The 16,324-nt window shown below is 49.2% G+C and overlaps 1 protein-coding gene across 1 annotated transcript in view; it reads left to right on the forward strand.

The window, feature by feature from the left end:
• Positions 1-2,658, forward strand: part of LOC106816270 (lysosome-associated membrane glycoprotein 2-like) — a 5,876-nt gene extending 3,218 nt beyond the window's left edge. Inside the window, exons 2-4 of the mRNA XM_014820853.1 lie at positions 556-1,212; positions 1,823-2,066; positions 2,509-2,658. Coding sequence (XP_014676339.1) covers positions 556-1,212; positions 1,823-1,855 — 690 coding nt within the window. The 3' untranslated portion in view covers positions 1,856-2,066; positions 2,509-2,658. The remainder of the gene's footprint in view (positions 1-555; positions 1,213-1,822; positions 2,067-2,508) is intronic.
• The last annotated feature ends 13,666 nt before the right edge of the window (positions 2,659-16,324 follow it).

A 16,324-nucleotide genomic window follows, 5' to 3' on the forward strand; every position in this document is an offset into this window, starting at 1 on the left:
TGTACATTGTCTAGCAGAGCGTGAGGCCGGATACCAGTCTACACTTCGGCAAAAACAATAAAGTGGCTTGCTGCCAGCTGCAGTAGACGATTTATAAACCGTGCACTCGTGTATGCTCGTGGTAGAATACGAATGATGCACGTGAACTCGGCCCACGCGCGATTTAAAGCGCGGGAAACAGCTGCACACAGCATCTATGAATTCATACGATGACACACTCTTATCTAAATAAAGTTTTTCATAACAATGGTCTGGGTATGGGCTAGTGAAAGTTAGGTCAGGGCTAGTGGTTTTCCTCAGTTACTAGCCCGATGGTCTAGTGAAATAAAAAGTTAATGTTGAACCCTGCTATGTCTGTTTTAAAAATTCGAAATGGAGTAATCGTATTATTATCATTTGTGCGCTGGCTTTTGTTAATGGGTGTCTTTTTACTAATATCATCACACAGTTAAGTCATGAAATCCCCCCCCCCCAGGAATTTGCTCAGCCTACGACCCTGTCAGAACTTCGCGTGCTGTTCTGAACCTCTGCGTTCACACGTCGTTCCTCTTCCAGTCGAAGGCAGGCACGACCGACCCGCTACACTTCAACGTGACCAACAAGGACGGGAAGGTGTGTCTCCTCATCGAGGGATCCGCGACCTTCGACGTCAAGTACACCCTCAAGGACAACTCGAACGGGACCGCCAGCTTCGGAATCCCCGCCGACGCAGTCGTTGTCGCGGGCAACTGCGCGGATGCCGCATCCAACATCTCCGTCAGTTTCTTCTCCGGTTACGCATTCAACCTCTCCTTCACCGTCGTCGAGGACAAGAGCCTCCTTAGCGCGGTCTCCCTCGATTACGTCTACGACACAGAGAGGTTCCCGAACGCGTCCGACGTGGGAGAGGCCGTCGTGGCGCAGGTCACGGGTCTCTCCCTCGCGTTGTCCTCGGCGACCGAGTCGTACCGCTGCCACGCGAGCGTGCCGGTTGCCCTGGGCGACCGCGTCAACGCGGTCGTCGCCGACGTGCGCCTGCAGGCGTTCAACGTCGTCAACGCGACGTACGGCGATGAGTCGGTGTGCACCGAGGACACGGTGACGACGGTGGCGCCGACGACGCCCGCGCCGCAGCCGGCGACCCCGCCCGTCAACAGCTTCGTCGTTGTCGACGACAACAACGTGACGTGCCTGCGCGTCGACGCCGGCATTCGATTCGAGATTCTGTACAAGGTAACGAGGGTTTGTGACGTGCCGGCGAGGCGCTAAATCAAACAAGACCCTTCGTTGTTGCGCATATGAATTTGTAAAATTCGCGAAGAGACGCGTGCATATTCAGTGGGGTCACAAAATTCGCATGAGACCCTGTTCACACACAGTTTGGCCGACGGCTTTCCCGGGCAGAATTACGAAATAGCTCGTTGATTTCATGGTTTTGTATCGCGTTTTTATCTGACCAATATTTTTTCAAAAAATAATTTGTCCCCCTGGTGTAATCGATTTATTTTTAATTATTGTATGAGCATTAGTTAGGCAAAACATAACGATTATTTAACGTTATAAAATCGCTGTAATAAATCGTTACATAAGTGATCATTTACGATTTCTGCGCTGCGTTGCGGCAGGTGAACGCGACGGCAACATGAGTGAATAATTCTATAAGCGATTATTTAACTACGTCTGCGTCACGGCAGGTTAACGCAGTAATAATCGTTACATAAGCGATTATTAACGACGTTTCTGGTTCATGTGACCTGCGGCGGCGTGGCGACGGTGATGGTAGACCAGGTTAACACAGTAATAATTGTTACATAAGCGATTACTTAACGACGTTTCTTGGCAGGTGAACGCGACGGTCATGCGACGGCAATGGTAGACATCCCGGCAACGCTAGCGACTACACGGGCGAGTGCGGCAACAACACGGACACCTCAGCGTCGCAATTCCTCGACGGCTGGAAGATGGAGCTACATTCAGTCAGAACACGAGCGCACGAAGAAAACAGCATGACGGCTGCTGCACTCACCTACGTCGTCACGGCAACGAGGTTCCCCGACGCCGACCCGTCCATCGTCGACAAGACCATTGTGAGTGTGCACGAACGCCCTCCACGCGTGGCAGATATATATATATATATTATATATATATATACGTTATATATACGTATATACATATAATACATAATATTTATATAATTATATAATATATATATATATATGTGTGTGTATAAATTAGGGTAATAGCATTCGATTTGTTGCCGAAATCTCCGCGTATTGAAAGTCTTTTGATAATTCTTTGTGCGCGCTTGATAACTCGGTCCCTTGCATTCCATGCTTTCTGTCTCTGGCTCGCTCTTTTTCTTTCTCTTTCTCTTGCTCTTTCTCTGTTTCTCTCATCTCTCTCTCTTCCCTCTTCTCTCTTCTTTTGCTCTCTCCTCCTCTCTCTCTCCCTCTCTCTCTCTCTCCCTCTCCTCTCTCCCTCTCCTCTCACCTCTCTCTCTCTCACTCCTCTCTCTCGTCTCTCTCGCAGAATGCCAGCAACGACCAACTCGAAGACTTCACCGTCACGCTCGGCAAGTCGTACCTCTGCAAGGCCGAGCAGAAGGTGAACCTGACCGGAGGAGTCTACGCTCACACCTACAGCCTGCAGTACCAGGCCTTCCGCACCGACAACACCTCCTCCTCGTTCTCCTCCGCCATCGACTGCGCCGCTGACCAGAAGACAAGTGACATCGTGCCGATCGCGGTCGGCGCCGCTCTCGCCGCCCTGGTGGTCATCGTGCTCGTCGCGTACCTGATTGGACGTAAGAGGAGCGCCCGGCAGGGGTACCAGACCGTGTAAGACGCCGCCGCGGAGGAGGTGGCGGAGGAGGGGAGAGGGTGGAGGGTGGGGAGGGAAGCGCTGTGCTGAGGAGGAAGTGGAAGGGGAGCGCGGCAGGAGGGAGAGAGCGCAGGAGGGGAGAGGAGCAGGGGAGGAATGGAGGCGGAAGGAGAGGGGTGGGTGGGCAGGAGGAGAGAGGAGTGGGGAGAGGAGGTGAGAGAAGAGGGTGGTGGGCAGGAGGAGAGAGGAGGGTGGGGGGGGGAGGGTGAGAGAGGAGTGGGGGGGAGGGTGAGAGGAAGAGGGGTGGGTGGGAAGGAGGAGAGAGGAGTGGGGGAGGGAGGGTGAGAGAAGAGGGTGGGTGGAAAGAGGAGAGAGGAGTGGGGAGGGAGGGTGAGAGAAGAGGGTGGGTGAGCAGGAGGAGAGAAGAGGGGTGGGCAGGAAAGAGAGAGGAGGAGGGGGAGGGAGGGGCAGAAGGAGAGGGGTGGGTTGATGTTTTTTCTGTGCAGCGCTTTCTCGTAGGTGAAGGTAGGCGCTCTGCATGTGTTAGGGTGCCTATCCCTACCACTCTGACCCTCAGGCGGGGAGGGGGCGGGGAAGGGGTAGCAGTGGGTGCATCCTAAGCAACATTCGTGGATCAAAATTGGCGTCAAACGGCACGCGGCGTGCTCGGGCGATGGCAGAAAACAAGTGAGCACACGCGGAGGCCTTCTGGCCATGTTTACTCTTCTTTCACGCTTCTAACGGTTCACCCCTCCCCTTCCTCCCTCTGTGTTTCCCCTTCCTCCCCCTTCCTCCCTCTGTGTTCCCCCTTCCTCCTTCTGTGTTCCCCCTTCTTCCCCCTTCCTCCCTCTGTGTTCCCCCTTCCTCCCTCTGTGTTCCCCCTTTCTCCCCCTTCCTCCCTCTGTGTTCCACCTTCCTCCCCCTTCCTCCCTCTTCCTCCCTCTGTGTTCCCCCTTCCTCCCCCTTCCTCCCCCTTCCTCCCTCTGTGTCCCCCCTTCCTCCCCCTTCCTCCTTAGTAACAATGGGAGAGCCCGCAGCGGCTTTGTCGTTTTGGATGGGATTTTGGGATAAGCGTACCTGTGCGATGGAGCCGGTATGTTGAGTGTGTTGTGCGGGTGAGTGGTTCCGTGTGTGATCAGTCGGTTCACCAGGTGAGAGTTCTCAGGTGTGTAACCGATCATCGTCACAGCTTTTGTGTTTGTAAATTTTCGAAAGAGCGCGAATTCGTACTAGCGCGCGTTTTGTTTGTGTGTGTCTGTACGTGTTTGTTCGTTTCAGCACCTGTCGTAATGTCAGTGGAGGAAGGTTTGGTAAGGTGACTCGCACCTGGCAGGTGAGAACAGGTGTGAGCGCGTGATGACATGGTTATTACGTAGCGTCGCGTGTTTTGTATACAATGTCGACGACGCTATCGATGCGCATTCAATTGAGCAGGAGAGGTGTCTGTATTCACCACCCCCTGCGTGTGATGTCTTAATTCGCTGTGCTGAATATATAGAGCAACTCGATACATACGTGATGATTCAATCGTAAACTGCATTGTATTAAGGGTCATGTTTGCATTGGTGAGGTGACGTGATGCACCCCTTCGCGTGGCTGTCGCTATGTGGTAACCCCGTGGTGTATACGTAATCGTTCATGATTAGCGTTGATGTTCTGTTTCGAGGTATTAATGGTTCGCCCGTCGTTTTGTATAGATATATATAATATGTGATCGTTGGTAAGTAACTCGCTAATCCCGCGTGGCGTGTAGAACGCACGCGAGCTTTTCTCCCGCTACGGACGTCGCCATGTGTGGTGTGCACGCGCGTCGAGCGACGGCCAAACCCACCGTGGTGACACCGCGATGTCACGCTGTCACCAACGCTCAGGAGGGGACACGGATGTCAGCGAGCGACGGACACCCACAGACGCTTGCACCGTTTCAATAATAAAATGATGGTGGGTGATGGTGGTGATCATTAATTGTATTTACTGTCAACGTCTTTTAATGTTTATTTGTTTTCTATCGCCGCGCATTTTCCACGTCGACGACGTTTCGTTGCTGAGGAGCGTTTGAAAGTCGTTGACGTGGAATTGTTGGGCGATACACAGTAGGTAAACATTAAGACTTTGGTAGTAAATACAGTTTGTGTTTATTTACCGTCATCTTATTAATAAAAGTGCCTGTGTTCCCACCGGTGCAGCGAAGGATCGGGAGGAGGGTTGGGACACTTCCATCAGTGCTTGTACTGTATCCCCTCCTCCTTTCTCTCCCTCCTCCTTCCTCTCCCTCCTCTCTCCTCCCTCTTCCCACTTCCTCCTTCTCCTTCCCTTCTCACATATCTACGCATTCACTGTCTCGTTCTCCGAGCACTCTGATTTAACTCAGCATTCAAGAAGAAGCATTTTCTCCCCCTCCGCTTCTTGCATCCGCCCCCACTACCCCTGCTATGTGGGGATGGGGAGGGGGGGGTACCATAGGTGAGACGTCTCGTGTATGTGTGTGTGTGAGTGGCATTCGTCCGATCCGTCGCGACATTTGCGGCGAGGGCAAAGCGTGCGCGCGCTCTCTCTCTCTCGCTATCATCGCTCTTATTTACCTATTCCCAGGTATTGCACGGATTACGTAGACTGGCACCCGCCCGCCGCCGGCGCGGTGAGCGCGTGCAGGTTGCAACGGAAACGGAGCCGCGCGGTGTCTGTCTACAGTAATCCGGGTATCTCCGAGCTGCGTTCGCTTGTTGCGGTTGTTCGGCGGAGAGATGCGTGTTCGGTGATCGTGATGTTTTTCAGGCATGGTTGATTGATAGCTGTACAACATCTCATCTGCGGTTGTATAGACATGCGGGGAGCGTAGTTAATGGAGCGGAATGCGAGAGATGCTCTTTTGTCGTGGAACCGCGGCCATGTTTTGGTGCTGCCCGGTGGTGACGCTGCGAAACGCATTGGTGACTGAATAAAGTTTGAATTAGTTTTTCGATTGGAACTGTACGAGAGTTTTTCGTTTGTTTGGCATTTGTGTTTAGTTGTCTGATTATCGGCTGCTCTTGGTCCACATGCTAGGTCCAACGACCACACTGTTACAGTAGAGGCATAGTGCCCCCGTACCAAGGTTCGGTACAGCTAATGTCAACATCACATCAACCGGCAGAACAATTCCAGTTATTGATTAAGTGTGACATTGATTTTGTGTATCTGCGAGAATTAAAGTCCGAAGTTAACAGCGGTGTCACGCACACACGCGCGCGCAGCAAGGCGAGCCCACACACAGGTCAGCGACCCACATGCAACACACACGCACGACACGCACACGCACACGCACACGACATTCACACCGTGCCTCCACACCACGACCCCCCCACCACACCTATATTATATATATATATATATATATATATATATAACTGCTGCACGCACGAGTTATTGTTTGCTCATTCATCGTCGTCGTTTATCTGGTAGGCACTGTTGAGATAGATAGGCTCGGTGGCCGGATGCACGTTGGGAGCTGCGCTGCTGTATCGCTTGCTACACCGGTTTTGATTCGACTCCTAGACCAACTGCTACTGTTTAACAGAAAGTTTGTTTAAACAGTATGGCACACAATTGACAGCCGCGTGGCAGGAGGCGTGGTTGGTTCAGGTTGTTTGAAAAGTAACATTTTTAACACATGTTCTCCCCAGGAGATGCAGTAATGTTATATATGCCGTGCATGTATGAATGGGGCCGAAGAAAGGTGTTATAACAGGGACACCGGGTGGAGATGAAACCGGGAAAACCTAACGGATGATGACGATAATCATGGATGATCGATGACGATGACGATGCATGATGATGGTGCCATGACGATGACGATGATTGATCGATGGTGATGCTGCTTTCATAAATTGGTATTTCAAAAATAAAACTAAGAGAACGTTGGCAGAGGAGAAGAGAATCTTGTGCACGTTGATAGAAAGATGGAAGGACAGGGGCGTGGGAAGGGTGCTTAGAATGTTGAGGGGCGAGAGGAGAGAACGGTAGAAGAAGATGGGCAAGCAGCAGAAAGCTTATACAGGGCGAAGGACGCCAGGTGAGAGGCATACGAAGACGCGAGGGAACAGCAGGTGAGAGATAGAAGAGAGAGGGACAGCAGGTGAGAGGCATAGAAGAGAGAGGGACAAGCAGGTGAGAGGCAATAGAAAGAGGAGAGGGAGCAGCAGGGTGAGAGGCATAGAAGAGAAGGTGACAGCAGGTGAGAGGCATGAGAAGAGAGAGGGAACAGCAGGTGGAGCGGCATAGAAGAGAGAGGGAGCACGCCGGTGAAGAGGCATAGAAGGAGAGGGACAGGGCAAGTGAGAGGCATATGAGAGAGAGGGACAGCAGGTGAGAGCAATAGAAGCAGAACGGGACGAGGTGAGAGGCATAGAAGAGAGCAGGGACAGCAGGCTGAGAGGCATAGAAGAGAGAGGGACAGCAGGTGGAAGGCCATAGAAGAAGAGGGACAGCAGGTGAGAGGCATAGAAGAAAGAGGGACAGCAGGTGGAGGCCATAGAAGAAGACGAGGGACAGCAGGTGGAGCCGCATAGAAGAGAGAGGGACAGCAGTGCGAGGCCATAGAAGAGAGAGGGACGCAGGTGAGAGGCATAGAAGAGAGAGGGACAAGCAGGTGAGAGGCATAGAAGAAGAGGGACAGGAAGGTGAGAAGGCATACGACAAGAGAGAGGGACAGCAGGTCAGAGGCATAAAGAGAGAGGAGCAGCCAGGTGAAAGGCATAGAAAGAGAGAGGACAGCAGTGAGGGCATAAGAAGAGAGAGGGCATGCAGGTGAGAGGCATAGAAGAGAGAGGGACAGCCAGGTGAGAGGCATAGGAAGAGAGAGGACAGCGCGAAATAGGTAAGCCTAGAATAAATTAAGAACGATACCGGGAGAGACTAGGCAGAAAAGAGTACTGGACAGTACGTCGAGAAAGAGCTAGGAGAGAGGCGGAAAGAGAAAGTACAGAAAGCCTGAGAGGTAGCGTAGAGGCGCTAGAAGGGCCGAGTGACAGTGGGATAGTGTTTAACAGAATGAGGGCGTGGATAGAGTTTAAGCAGAATAGGGTAGTGGGATAGTGTCTAGCAGAATGAAGGGCAGTGGATACGTGTTAACAGAATAAGGGTAAGTGGGATTATGTTAACAGAATGAGTTGCAGTGATATGTGTTACAGAATAAAGGGCAGTGGGATAGTGTTAACACGAATGAGCGGGTAGTGGGAATAGTGTCTAGCAGAATGAAGGGCATGGGATAGTGTTAACAGAATGAGGGTAGTGGGGATAGTGCTCAGCAGAATGAAGGGCAGTGGGTATAGTGTTCAACAGAAATGAGGGGTAGTGGATACGTGTTTAGCAGAATGAAGGGCAGTGGGATAAGTGTTACAGAATGAAGTGTAGTGGGATAGTGTTAACAGAATGAACGGGCAGTGGGACATAGTGTTTAACAGACATGAGGGGCTAGTGGGATAAGTGTTAGCAGAATGAAGGGCAGTGGGATAGTGTTAACAGAATGAGAGGGTAGTGACATAGTGTTAACAGAATGAGGGGTAGTGAATCGTGTTAAGCAAGATATGAAGGGCAGTAGGACTGTGTTATGCAGAGTGAGGGGCAGTGGATAGTGTTAAGCAGAAGGGAGGGGCAGTGGGATAGTGTTAGCAGAGGGGGGCAGTGGGATACGTGTTAGCAGAGGGGGGGTAGTGATAGTTGTTAGCAGAATGACAGGGCATGGGATAGTGTTAACAGAATGAGGGGTAGTGGGATAGTGTTAACAGAATGAGGGGTAGTGGGATAGTGTAGCAGAATGAGGGCAGTGGTATAGTGTTAGCAGCGGGAGGGGCAGTGGGAAGTGTTAGCAGAATGAAGGGGCAGTGGGAACTGTTTAAACAGAATGAGGGGTCAGTGGGCGATAGCTGTCTGCAGAATGCAAGGGCAGTGGGATAGTGTTAACGAATGAGGGGTAGTGGGATAGTGTTAGCAGAATGAAGGGCAGTGGGTAGTGTTAACAGAATGAGGGGTTAGTGGATAGTGTTAACAGAATGAGGGCGTAGTGGGATTAGGTGTTAGCAGAATGAGGGCAGTGGGATAGTGTTAACAGATGAGGGTAGTGGATACGTGTTATGCAGAATGAAGGGCGTAAGGATAGTGTTTAGCAGAGGGAGGGCAGTGGATATGTGTTGCGAGGCGAGGGGCAGTGGGATAGTGTTAGCAAGAAGGAGGGGCAGTGGGATAGTGTTAGCAGAGGGAGGGGGCAGTGGGATACGTGGTTAGCAGAATGGAAGGGCAGTGGGAGTAGTGTTAACAGAATGAGGGGTAGTGGGATAAGTGTTAGGCAGAACGAAGGGCCGTCGCGATAGTGTTAACCAGAATGAGGGGCGTAGTGGGGATAGTGATTACAGCAATGAGGGGCTAGTGGGATAGTGTTAGCAGAATGAAGGGCAGTGGGAATAGTGTTTCCCACAGAATGAAGGGGATAAGTGGGATACGTGTTAGAAGAATGAAGGGCAGTGGGATAGTGTTATGCAGAATGAAGGGCAGTGGGATTAGTGTTTAAACCGAATGAGGTAGTGGGTAGTGTTACAAATGAAGGGCAGTGGATAGTGTTTTAACAAAGAATGAGTGGTAGTGGGATAGTGTTAACAGAATGAAGGGCAGTGTGATAGTGTTTAACAGAATGAGGGGGTAGTGGGATAGTGTTAGAGAATGAGGGCCAGTGGATAGTGTTAACAGCAATGAGGGGTAGTGGCTACGTGTTAACAGAATGAGGGGGTATCGAGAATTACGTGTTGAGCAGATGAAGGGCAGTAGGATAGTGTTAGCAGAGGGAGGGGCACGTGAGGATAGTGTTAGCAGAGGGAGGGGCAGTGGATAGTGTTTAGCAGTAGGGAGGCGGCAGTGGATTAGTGGGTTTATGCAGAGGGAGGGGTAGTGGGATAAGTGTTAGCAGAATGAAGGGCAGTGGGATAGTGTTAAGCAAGAATGAGGGGCTAGTGGGGACGTGGGTTTAACAGAATGCAGGGTAGTAGGGATAGTGTTAGCAGAATGAAGGGCAGTGGGATAGTTGTTAGCAGAGGGAGGGGCAGTGGGATAGTGGTTGCAGATGAAGGGCAGTGGATAGTGTTAACAGAATCGAGGGGTTCGTGGGGATTAGTGTTAGCAGAATGAAGGGCAGTGGATACGTGTTAACAGAATGAGGTATGGGATAAGTGTTAAGCAGAATGAAGTGGCAGTGGGAATATGTTAACAGAATGAGGGGTAGTCGGATAGTTGGTTAACCAGAATGAGGGGTAGTAGGGATAGTGTTAGCAGAATGAACGGGCAGTGGGATAGTGTTACAGAATGAGGGGTAGTGGGAATAGTGTTAACAGAATGAGGGGTAAGTGGGATAGTTTGTTAGCAGAATGAACGGGCAGTGGGATACGTGTTTAACGGAATGAGAGGGTAGTGGGATAGTGTTAGCAGAATGACAGGGGGACAGTGATAGTGTTATCAGAGGGAGGGGCAGTGGGATAGTGTTAGCAGAGGGAGGGGCAGGTGGGATAGTGTTAGCGAGAATGTAAGGGCAGTGGGATAAGTTGTTAGCTAGAGGGAGGGGCAGTGGATAGTGTTAGCAGAGGGAGGGGCAGTGGGAATTAGTGTTAGCAGAGGGAGGGCAGTGGGATAGTGTTAGCAAGCAGGAAGGGGCAAGTGGGATAGTGCTTAGGCAGAGGGGGCAGTAGGATAGTGTTAGCACGAGGGAGACGAGCGCGGGAAAGAGCTCTGGAAGAGGTGATTTACATGGGAGGGAGCATTAGAAGAGAGGGGCAGCTGGCGAACTGGCACGGGAGCGGGGAGCAGTAAGAGTCTTTACACAGAAGTAGGGAGGCAGCGAGACTGAGTGTCTATATAAAGCGATTGAGAGAAATAGCAAAGAGAGACGAGGGAGAGAAAGAGAAGAGGAAGAAAGAGGGAGAGCGTTAGAAGGGAGAAGTGTATATCTCCCCAGACTGAAGAAGATTGCGAAAGCTAAAGAATTTAAAAAAGGAGAGATTAAGGTACCCTAGCATACATTCAATACCATAACTCAATATCTCACCACGAGGAATCACTATTTTTGTGGCGACTATGCGTTTAATATGGTTAGGGGGTATCTGGGCATAGATACTCTTAATAATTTTTTATTCAGTAAGCCTGTGTTTATAATTCGCGTCGACGCGCCCAAGCCGTAATAGATGCAAAACTTCCTACTTCATCGACATACCGCCTTTCCCTTGCCTTTCCTGTTCCTCGTTCAGCATCCTTCTTCTTCATAACCGCCCCCCAGCTTATCTTCGCCTGCCTCCATTCCTCCAGTCTCCCACCGCCCTCTCTGCTCTCTCAGCAAGCTATATTTTGTAGATATCTTTGGTCCGTACTTGCACGCCTGAAACGGTGCTCGCGCAATCGCGCAATATTCCGCTCCCAGGAAGATTGATTATTTTGGCGAAAAATCTATTTTATTTAAAATAGAAGAGGACGTAGCATTAGCATAGATTTATATGATAACATTCCATCAGTAGACCTCTCCTTAATAAATAGGATGAAGACCTCACCTGTATGCGTGCCACTGATATACAAGTCAGTGCATCAATCTGCTAAGTTTAGTGGGTTAGCGCATGCGAATAATCCTCCCAGAGGAGTTATAGTTTGTGACGAATATGATTTTAATATGGGTTAGGGGGTATCTGGGCATAGATAAATTCTATAATATCTAATTTTTTTATCAAGTAAGCCTGTGTTTATAATTAGGCCGAGCGCATCTAGCCTATAGGGTGCAAACTCACTACTTTCATCCCGCTCCCTTCCTTCCCTTGCGATCCTTGTTTCTGGCTCAGCTGATGTTCCTGCATCCGTTATCTTAAATTTAACCAAACGTAATAGTGAAATATTCCGAAACTGGAGCACTATATTATCGCAATTTGCTGACATGAAAAATAATCGCTAACGGCTTGCCATTTAGTAATGATAGTGAATGATTTAGTATGGCGTGGGTGTCTGTCCCAGAGTGACACTGATCTCATCAAAGTCTGCCACTAGGTGGCGGTAGTGTTTGCTATGTGATATATATTCAGCTTGTACTTCTAGCCTTTATGAAATGAATGAGGCTTTTCCTTAAATAGAGATTGTATAACTCGAAACTTTTGAACTGAAACTTGTATATAATGCTACAATGACATTTTCCTCTCCTATTTCCTTGCTGTTTTAGGTCTTAATCATTTTCTTAATTTTTAATTTCCCCGATATTACACACTTTTACTCGATTAACTTTTCCTAACTTCCAAATTAAACGTCTTACGCCGCTCACCTTCGTTAAGAATTATCCCACTAGTGTGTCCGGGTACTTTTCTTGTTGGCACTCCACCCGCTTATTAATTGTTTTCAGGGAACATTGAACTAGCACAGCATCATGTAACTTAAAAGCACCAAAATCGAATTATCCGATTTTTGCTCAGTATCTGATGTAATAGATTGTTGTATTAAATGAAACAAGTCAAACATTGACTATCAAAATTTCATCGTTTATTACTTAAAATTGTTACACAACATCCACATTACAGAACTGTTGAGTACTTCAACAGAATCCGCCATTAAAGGGTAATGTGACAGCGAGATAAAGCATATAGTCCGGAGGAGCGGTGGCAATGGAAGTATTTTGCGCGCAGAATATACATAGCTGTTAATGATTCCATTTTTTTTTAAATTGACAACTATACCCATTTTTTTCATGACCGGAGCCGCAGGGTATCATGGCTGTTCGCCTCCTACGCAAAATTATCTCCTATACATGCGCGAGTCATCAGCATGTCTAGAAGAACCGCATTGTGCATGATAGGTTTGATCCTCTTGCTCAATCGCGCAATATATATATTAATTATATAAGAAAGTTTTCTTTTATTATACAGGGGGTTCCACCTGGGTATATCGGTAGCGTGGCATGGCCTGTCAGCGTCGCACGCTGAAGCATCAACTGGTTTCACACTTCCTGGCTCTGATTCACAAGCAGCCTAACACTCCTTTTCTGTAGAGCGTCGGTCGTTACTCTTCGGAGACACATAAAGAGTAACCGTAATGAATACCATAATGGTAAAAGTTAACCATAATGGCACGCTCGCCAATTTAAAATGCAAGTTATTCTCATGTCTCAGTCTTCTGTTAGGTAAACACCTCACTGACATGTACGTAAACCGTTACTGCACGCGTCCGTGTGTATGTGTGTGTACGTGTACGTGTCCGTACGTACCGTTACGTGCACGCGTCCGTGTGTGTACGTGTACGTGTACGCGTCCGTACGTACCGTTACGTGTACGCGTCCGTGTACGTCCGTACGTACCGGTACGTGTACGCGTCGATGTACGTCCGTACATACCGGTACATGTACGCGTCCGTGTACGTCCGTGCGTACCGGTACGTGTACGCGTCCGTGTACGTCCGTGCGTACCGGTAGGTGTACCGACTACTCTAGCATTTGTGCGACTCGCCCGCCGTGGCATTTGCTGTCACATATACATAGCGATCCCCATGGCGTGGCAGTGAAACCAAATATCACAATTAGGTGACAGCGTCTATCGCAAATTTTTGTGTATATGTTTGTGTTTGTGTGTTCGTGTGTGCGCGTCGTGCGTGAGTGCGAGCAGGTGCGAGTGTGCACGGGCGTACACGGGACGTGCGTGGAGGCATGGTATAAGGGCTTTTAATTTCCCCTTCCCTCCCTCATCAGGGCATTTTCAGGACAAATGCTAGAAAATGAGTAAACGAAACGAGAATCAGTTATTCATGAGACTTTCAAACCTCCATTTTACTTGTAGTTTCCCACATTTAGCGCTTACTAGACGCCAGAGATGACCACCGGCTGAAGCCCTAAAACACGTGACTGGAACTCGCTGGAGGGCGCTCACATCGCTCCGCCATACTCCTACCTCCTCACGCTGCATCATGACACTACAGTTAAACCATTCCTGCATTCGCTAATACGAACACGCGTGTGCGTGTGTGTAAATGAGATAAAGAAGGAATCGCTTAGAAAAAAAATCCATTTAAGCAGACGACGAGAGCTGCCGGTGAAATGACGTAAAGCGTGTGGTAGTGGCGCGCATGTAGAAAATCAATCAGAAAAGCGATGGCTGAACAGGGCCGTAGGCGGAGCAAATTCCTAGTGGGGGGGGGCAGTAGCGGATCCAGGATTTCAAAGAAGGGGTGAGAAACAGGTGGAGGGTCTGGGGGTCCTCCCACCGAAAATTTTGAAAATGTAGATCGCAAGAGATGGTATTTGAGGCACTTTTGAGTACATGTACAGCCTTCATTCTGACTACGACAATTCTCTTTTAGTAGAACAATTTATTTTTTTAATTTTGCTCCAAAATCTAGGAGCATGGTAGCCTAGACTCTGTACGTGCCTCGCGTACATGTTGTCTGTCATCTACGTATTATTCCTAAATAAATAAATATAATAATCACGACGTACCGATGCGAATGCCGATAAATTTTAACGTAATTAGTGATCAACGTAAATAAATAAATCGATTGGTCCGCAATGTGATTGATTATAAGAATCTATAGTATATCGAGATGCGGGTAGCCATTCTGATAGTTCTAGACGGTTCTAGGCGTGCATAGTAACAGTGCCGTCAATGTGACGAGTAAAAAGCCATGAAACAAATGCGTTCTACGTACTCCAGCGATGAAGGTACATTAACGTACACTTACACGTGAGTAAAGGTACATGAAACGTACACGTTCCGTGTCGGAAGGTACACTAACTTCACCGTCCCGGGGTAAGGTACAGAACGTTACACGTTCCGTCATAAAGTATCAGTACGTACCGTTCCAGGGTGAGAGGTACATTAGAACGTAACACTTCGCGTGGTAGAAGTACAATGAACGTACACGTTCCGGATAAAGGTACTAAAGTACACGTTCGGGAAGGTAACTCAACGTACACGTTCCGTGGTGAAGGTACATGAACTACACGTCCATGATAAAAGGTAATGAGCAAGCACGTTCGCCGTGGAAGGTACAATGAACGTACACATCCCGTTGGAAGGTACATTAACGTACAGTTCACGTTGGAAGATACATGACTACAGCGTTCCCTGTGAAAGGTACAGAACTCTACACGTTCCGGGAGAAGGTAATAACGACACGATCCCGTGTGAAGACATATGAACGTAAAACGTTCCCGTCATAAAGGTCATGAACTACACTCGTAGTGAAGTACATGACGTACACGTTCCCGGTGGTTGAATACATGAACTACACGTTCCAGTGGAAGGTACGTAGACACGTCCGGGGGATGAAGACTGACGTCACGTGTCCCGTGGTGAAGACATGAACGTACACGTTCCCGGATAAATGTACGTGAACGTACATGTTCCGTGTGAAGTACAGAACGTACGTTCCGGGTTGAAGGTAAATGACGTAACTATCTCCTGATAAAGTGTATGAACGTACACGTCCAAGTCGATGAGGACATAACGTACACGTCCAGTGGGGAAAGTACTAACGACATTCCGGGATGAAATGTACATGAACTACAGCGGTCCCGTGGTGAAGGTACTGAACGTACACGTTCCCGTGATAAAGGTAGTGACGTAAATTCGTGTGAAGGTACGTGAACGTACACGTTCCGGGGAGAAGGTTACATAAAGTAACAGTTCCCGGTGAAGGACATGAACGTACAGTCCGTGGTGAAGGTACATGAAAGTACACGTCCGGGGGGAAGGTACATGAACGTACACTCCCGGGGAAGCGTACATTGACCGTACACGTCCCGTGGAAGGTACATGAAATAGCACGTTGACCTGTAAGGTACATGAAGCGTACACGTCCGTGTTAAGTACATCAACGTACATGTTTCCCGCTGGTGAAGTACAAACGTACACGTTCCCGTGTGGTGAAGTACATGACTACACGTTCCCTATGTAAGTACATGAACGTACTACGTTCCCGTGGAGAGTACAGGAACGTCCCGTCCCCTGGTAAAGGAAGAACTATCACTTCCTAGTGTAATGTACAGAACGACACGTCGCCGTGGTGAAGTAGCGAAAAAATCCTTCTTCATACGAAGAAGTTTCATGACGCACGTAACACGTCGGTGATGAATTCCCAGTGTAGAACAGTTCCCACTTATGAAGGTACGGCAACACAACACGTTCCGGTGATGAGGTACATGAACTACGCATCTCGCCACACGTATGAAACACCATAGGCTAGGATCCGCGTCATACTGTCGTCTCTCGGCCTGCCTCGCGTGATGCACAGGACCTAAAGCTGTATTCACGTGTATTCTGCGCTAGCCGGCTGCCTCGTGCAGAGCACAGTCCGTAACTACGCTGCGGAACGTCGGCAGCAGGAGTAAATACACGAGCGGTCTAGCACGGGGGATAACGTAACGAGCAAGGACACGCCGTTCAGCCAGTATACTCCTTGCATGCCGAAGGTAGCTAGCGCCGCAGTATCATTATATCAGCATCTCCATACTTAAATTCGAAGCCAGAAGAGCGTCGAATCACGAGATCGT

Source organism: Priapulus caudatus, unplaced genomic scaffold, assembly GCF_000485595.1.
Source record: "Priapulus caudatus unplaced genomic scaffold, Priapulus_caudatus-5.0.1 Scaffold1334, whole genome shotgun sequence".
Classification (NCBI taxonomy): domain Eukaryota; kingdom Metazoa; phylum Priapulida; class Priapulimorpha; order Priapulimorphida; family Priapulidae; genus Priapulus; species Priapulus caudatus.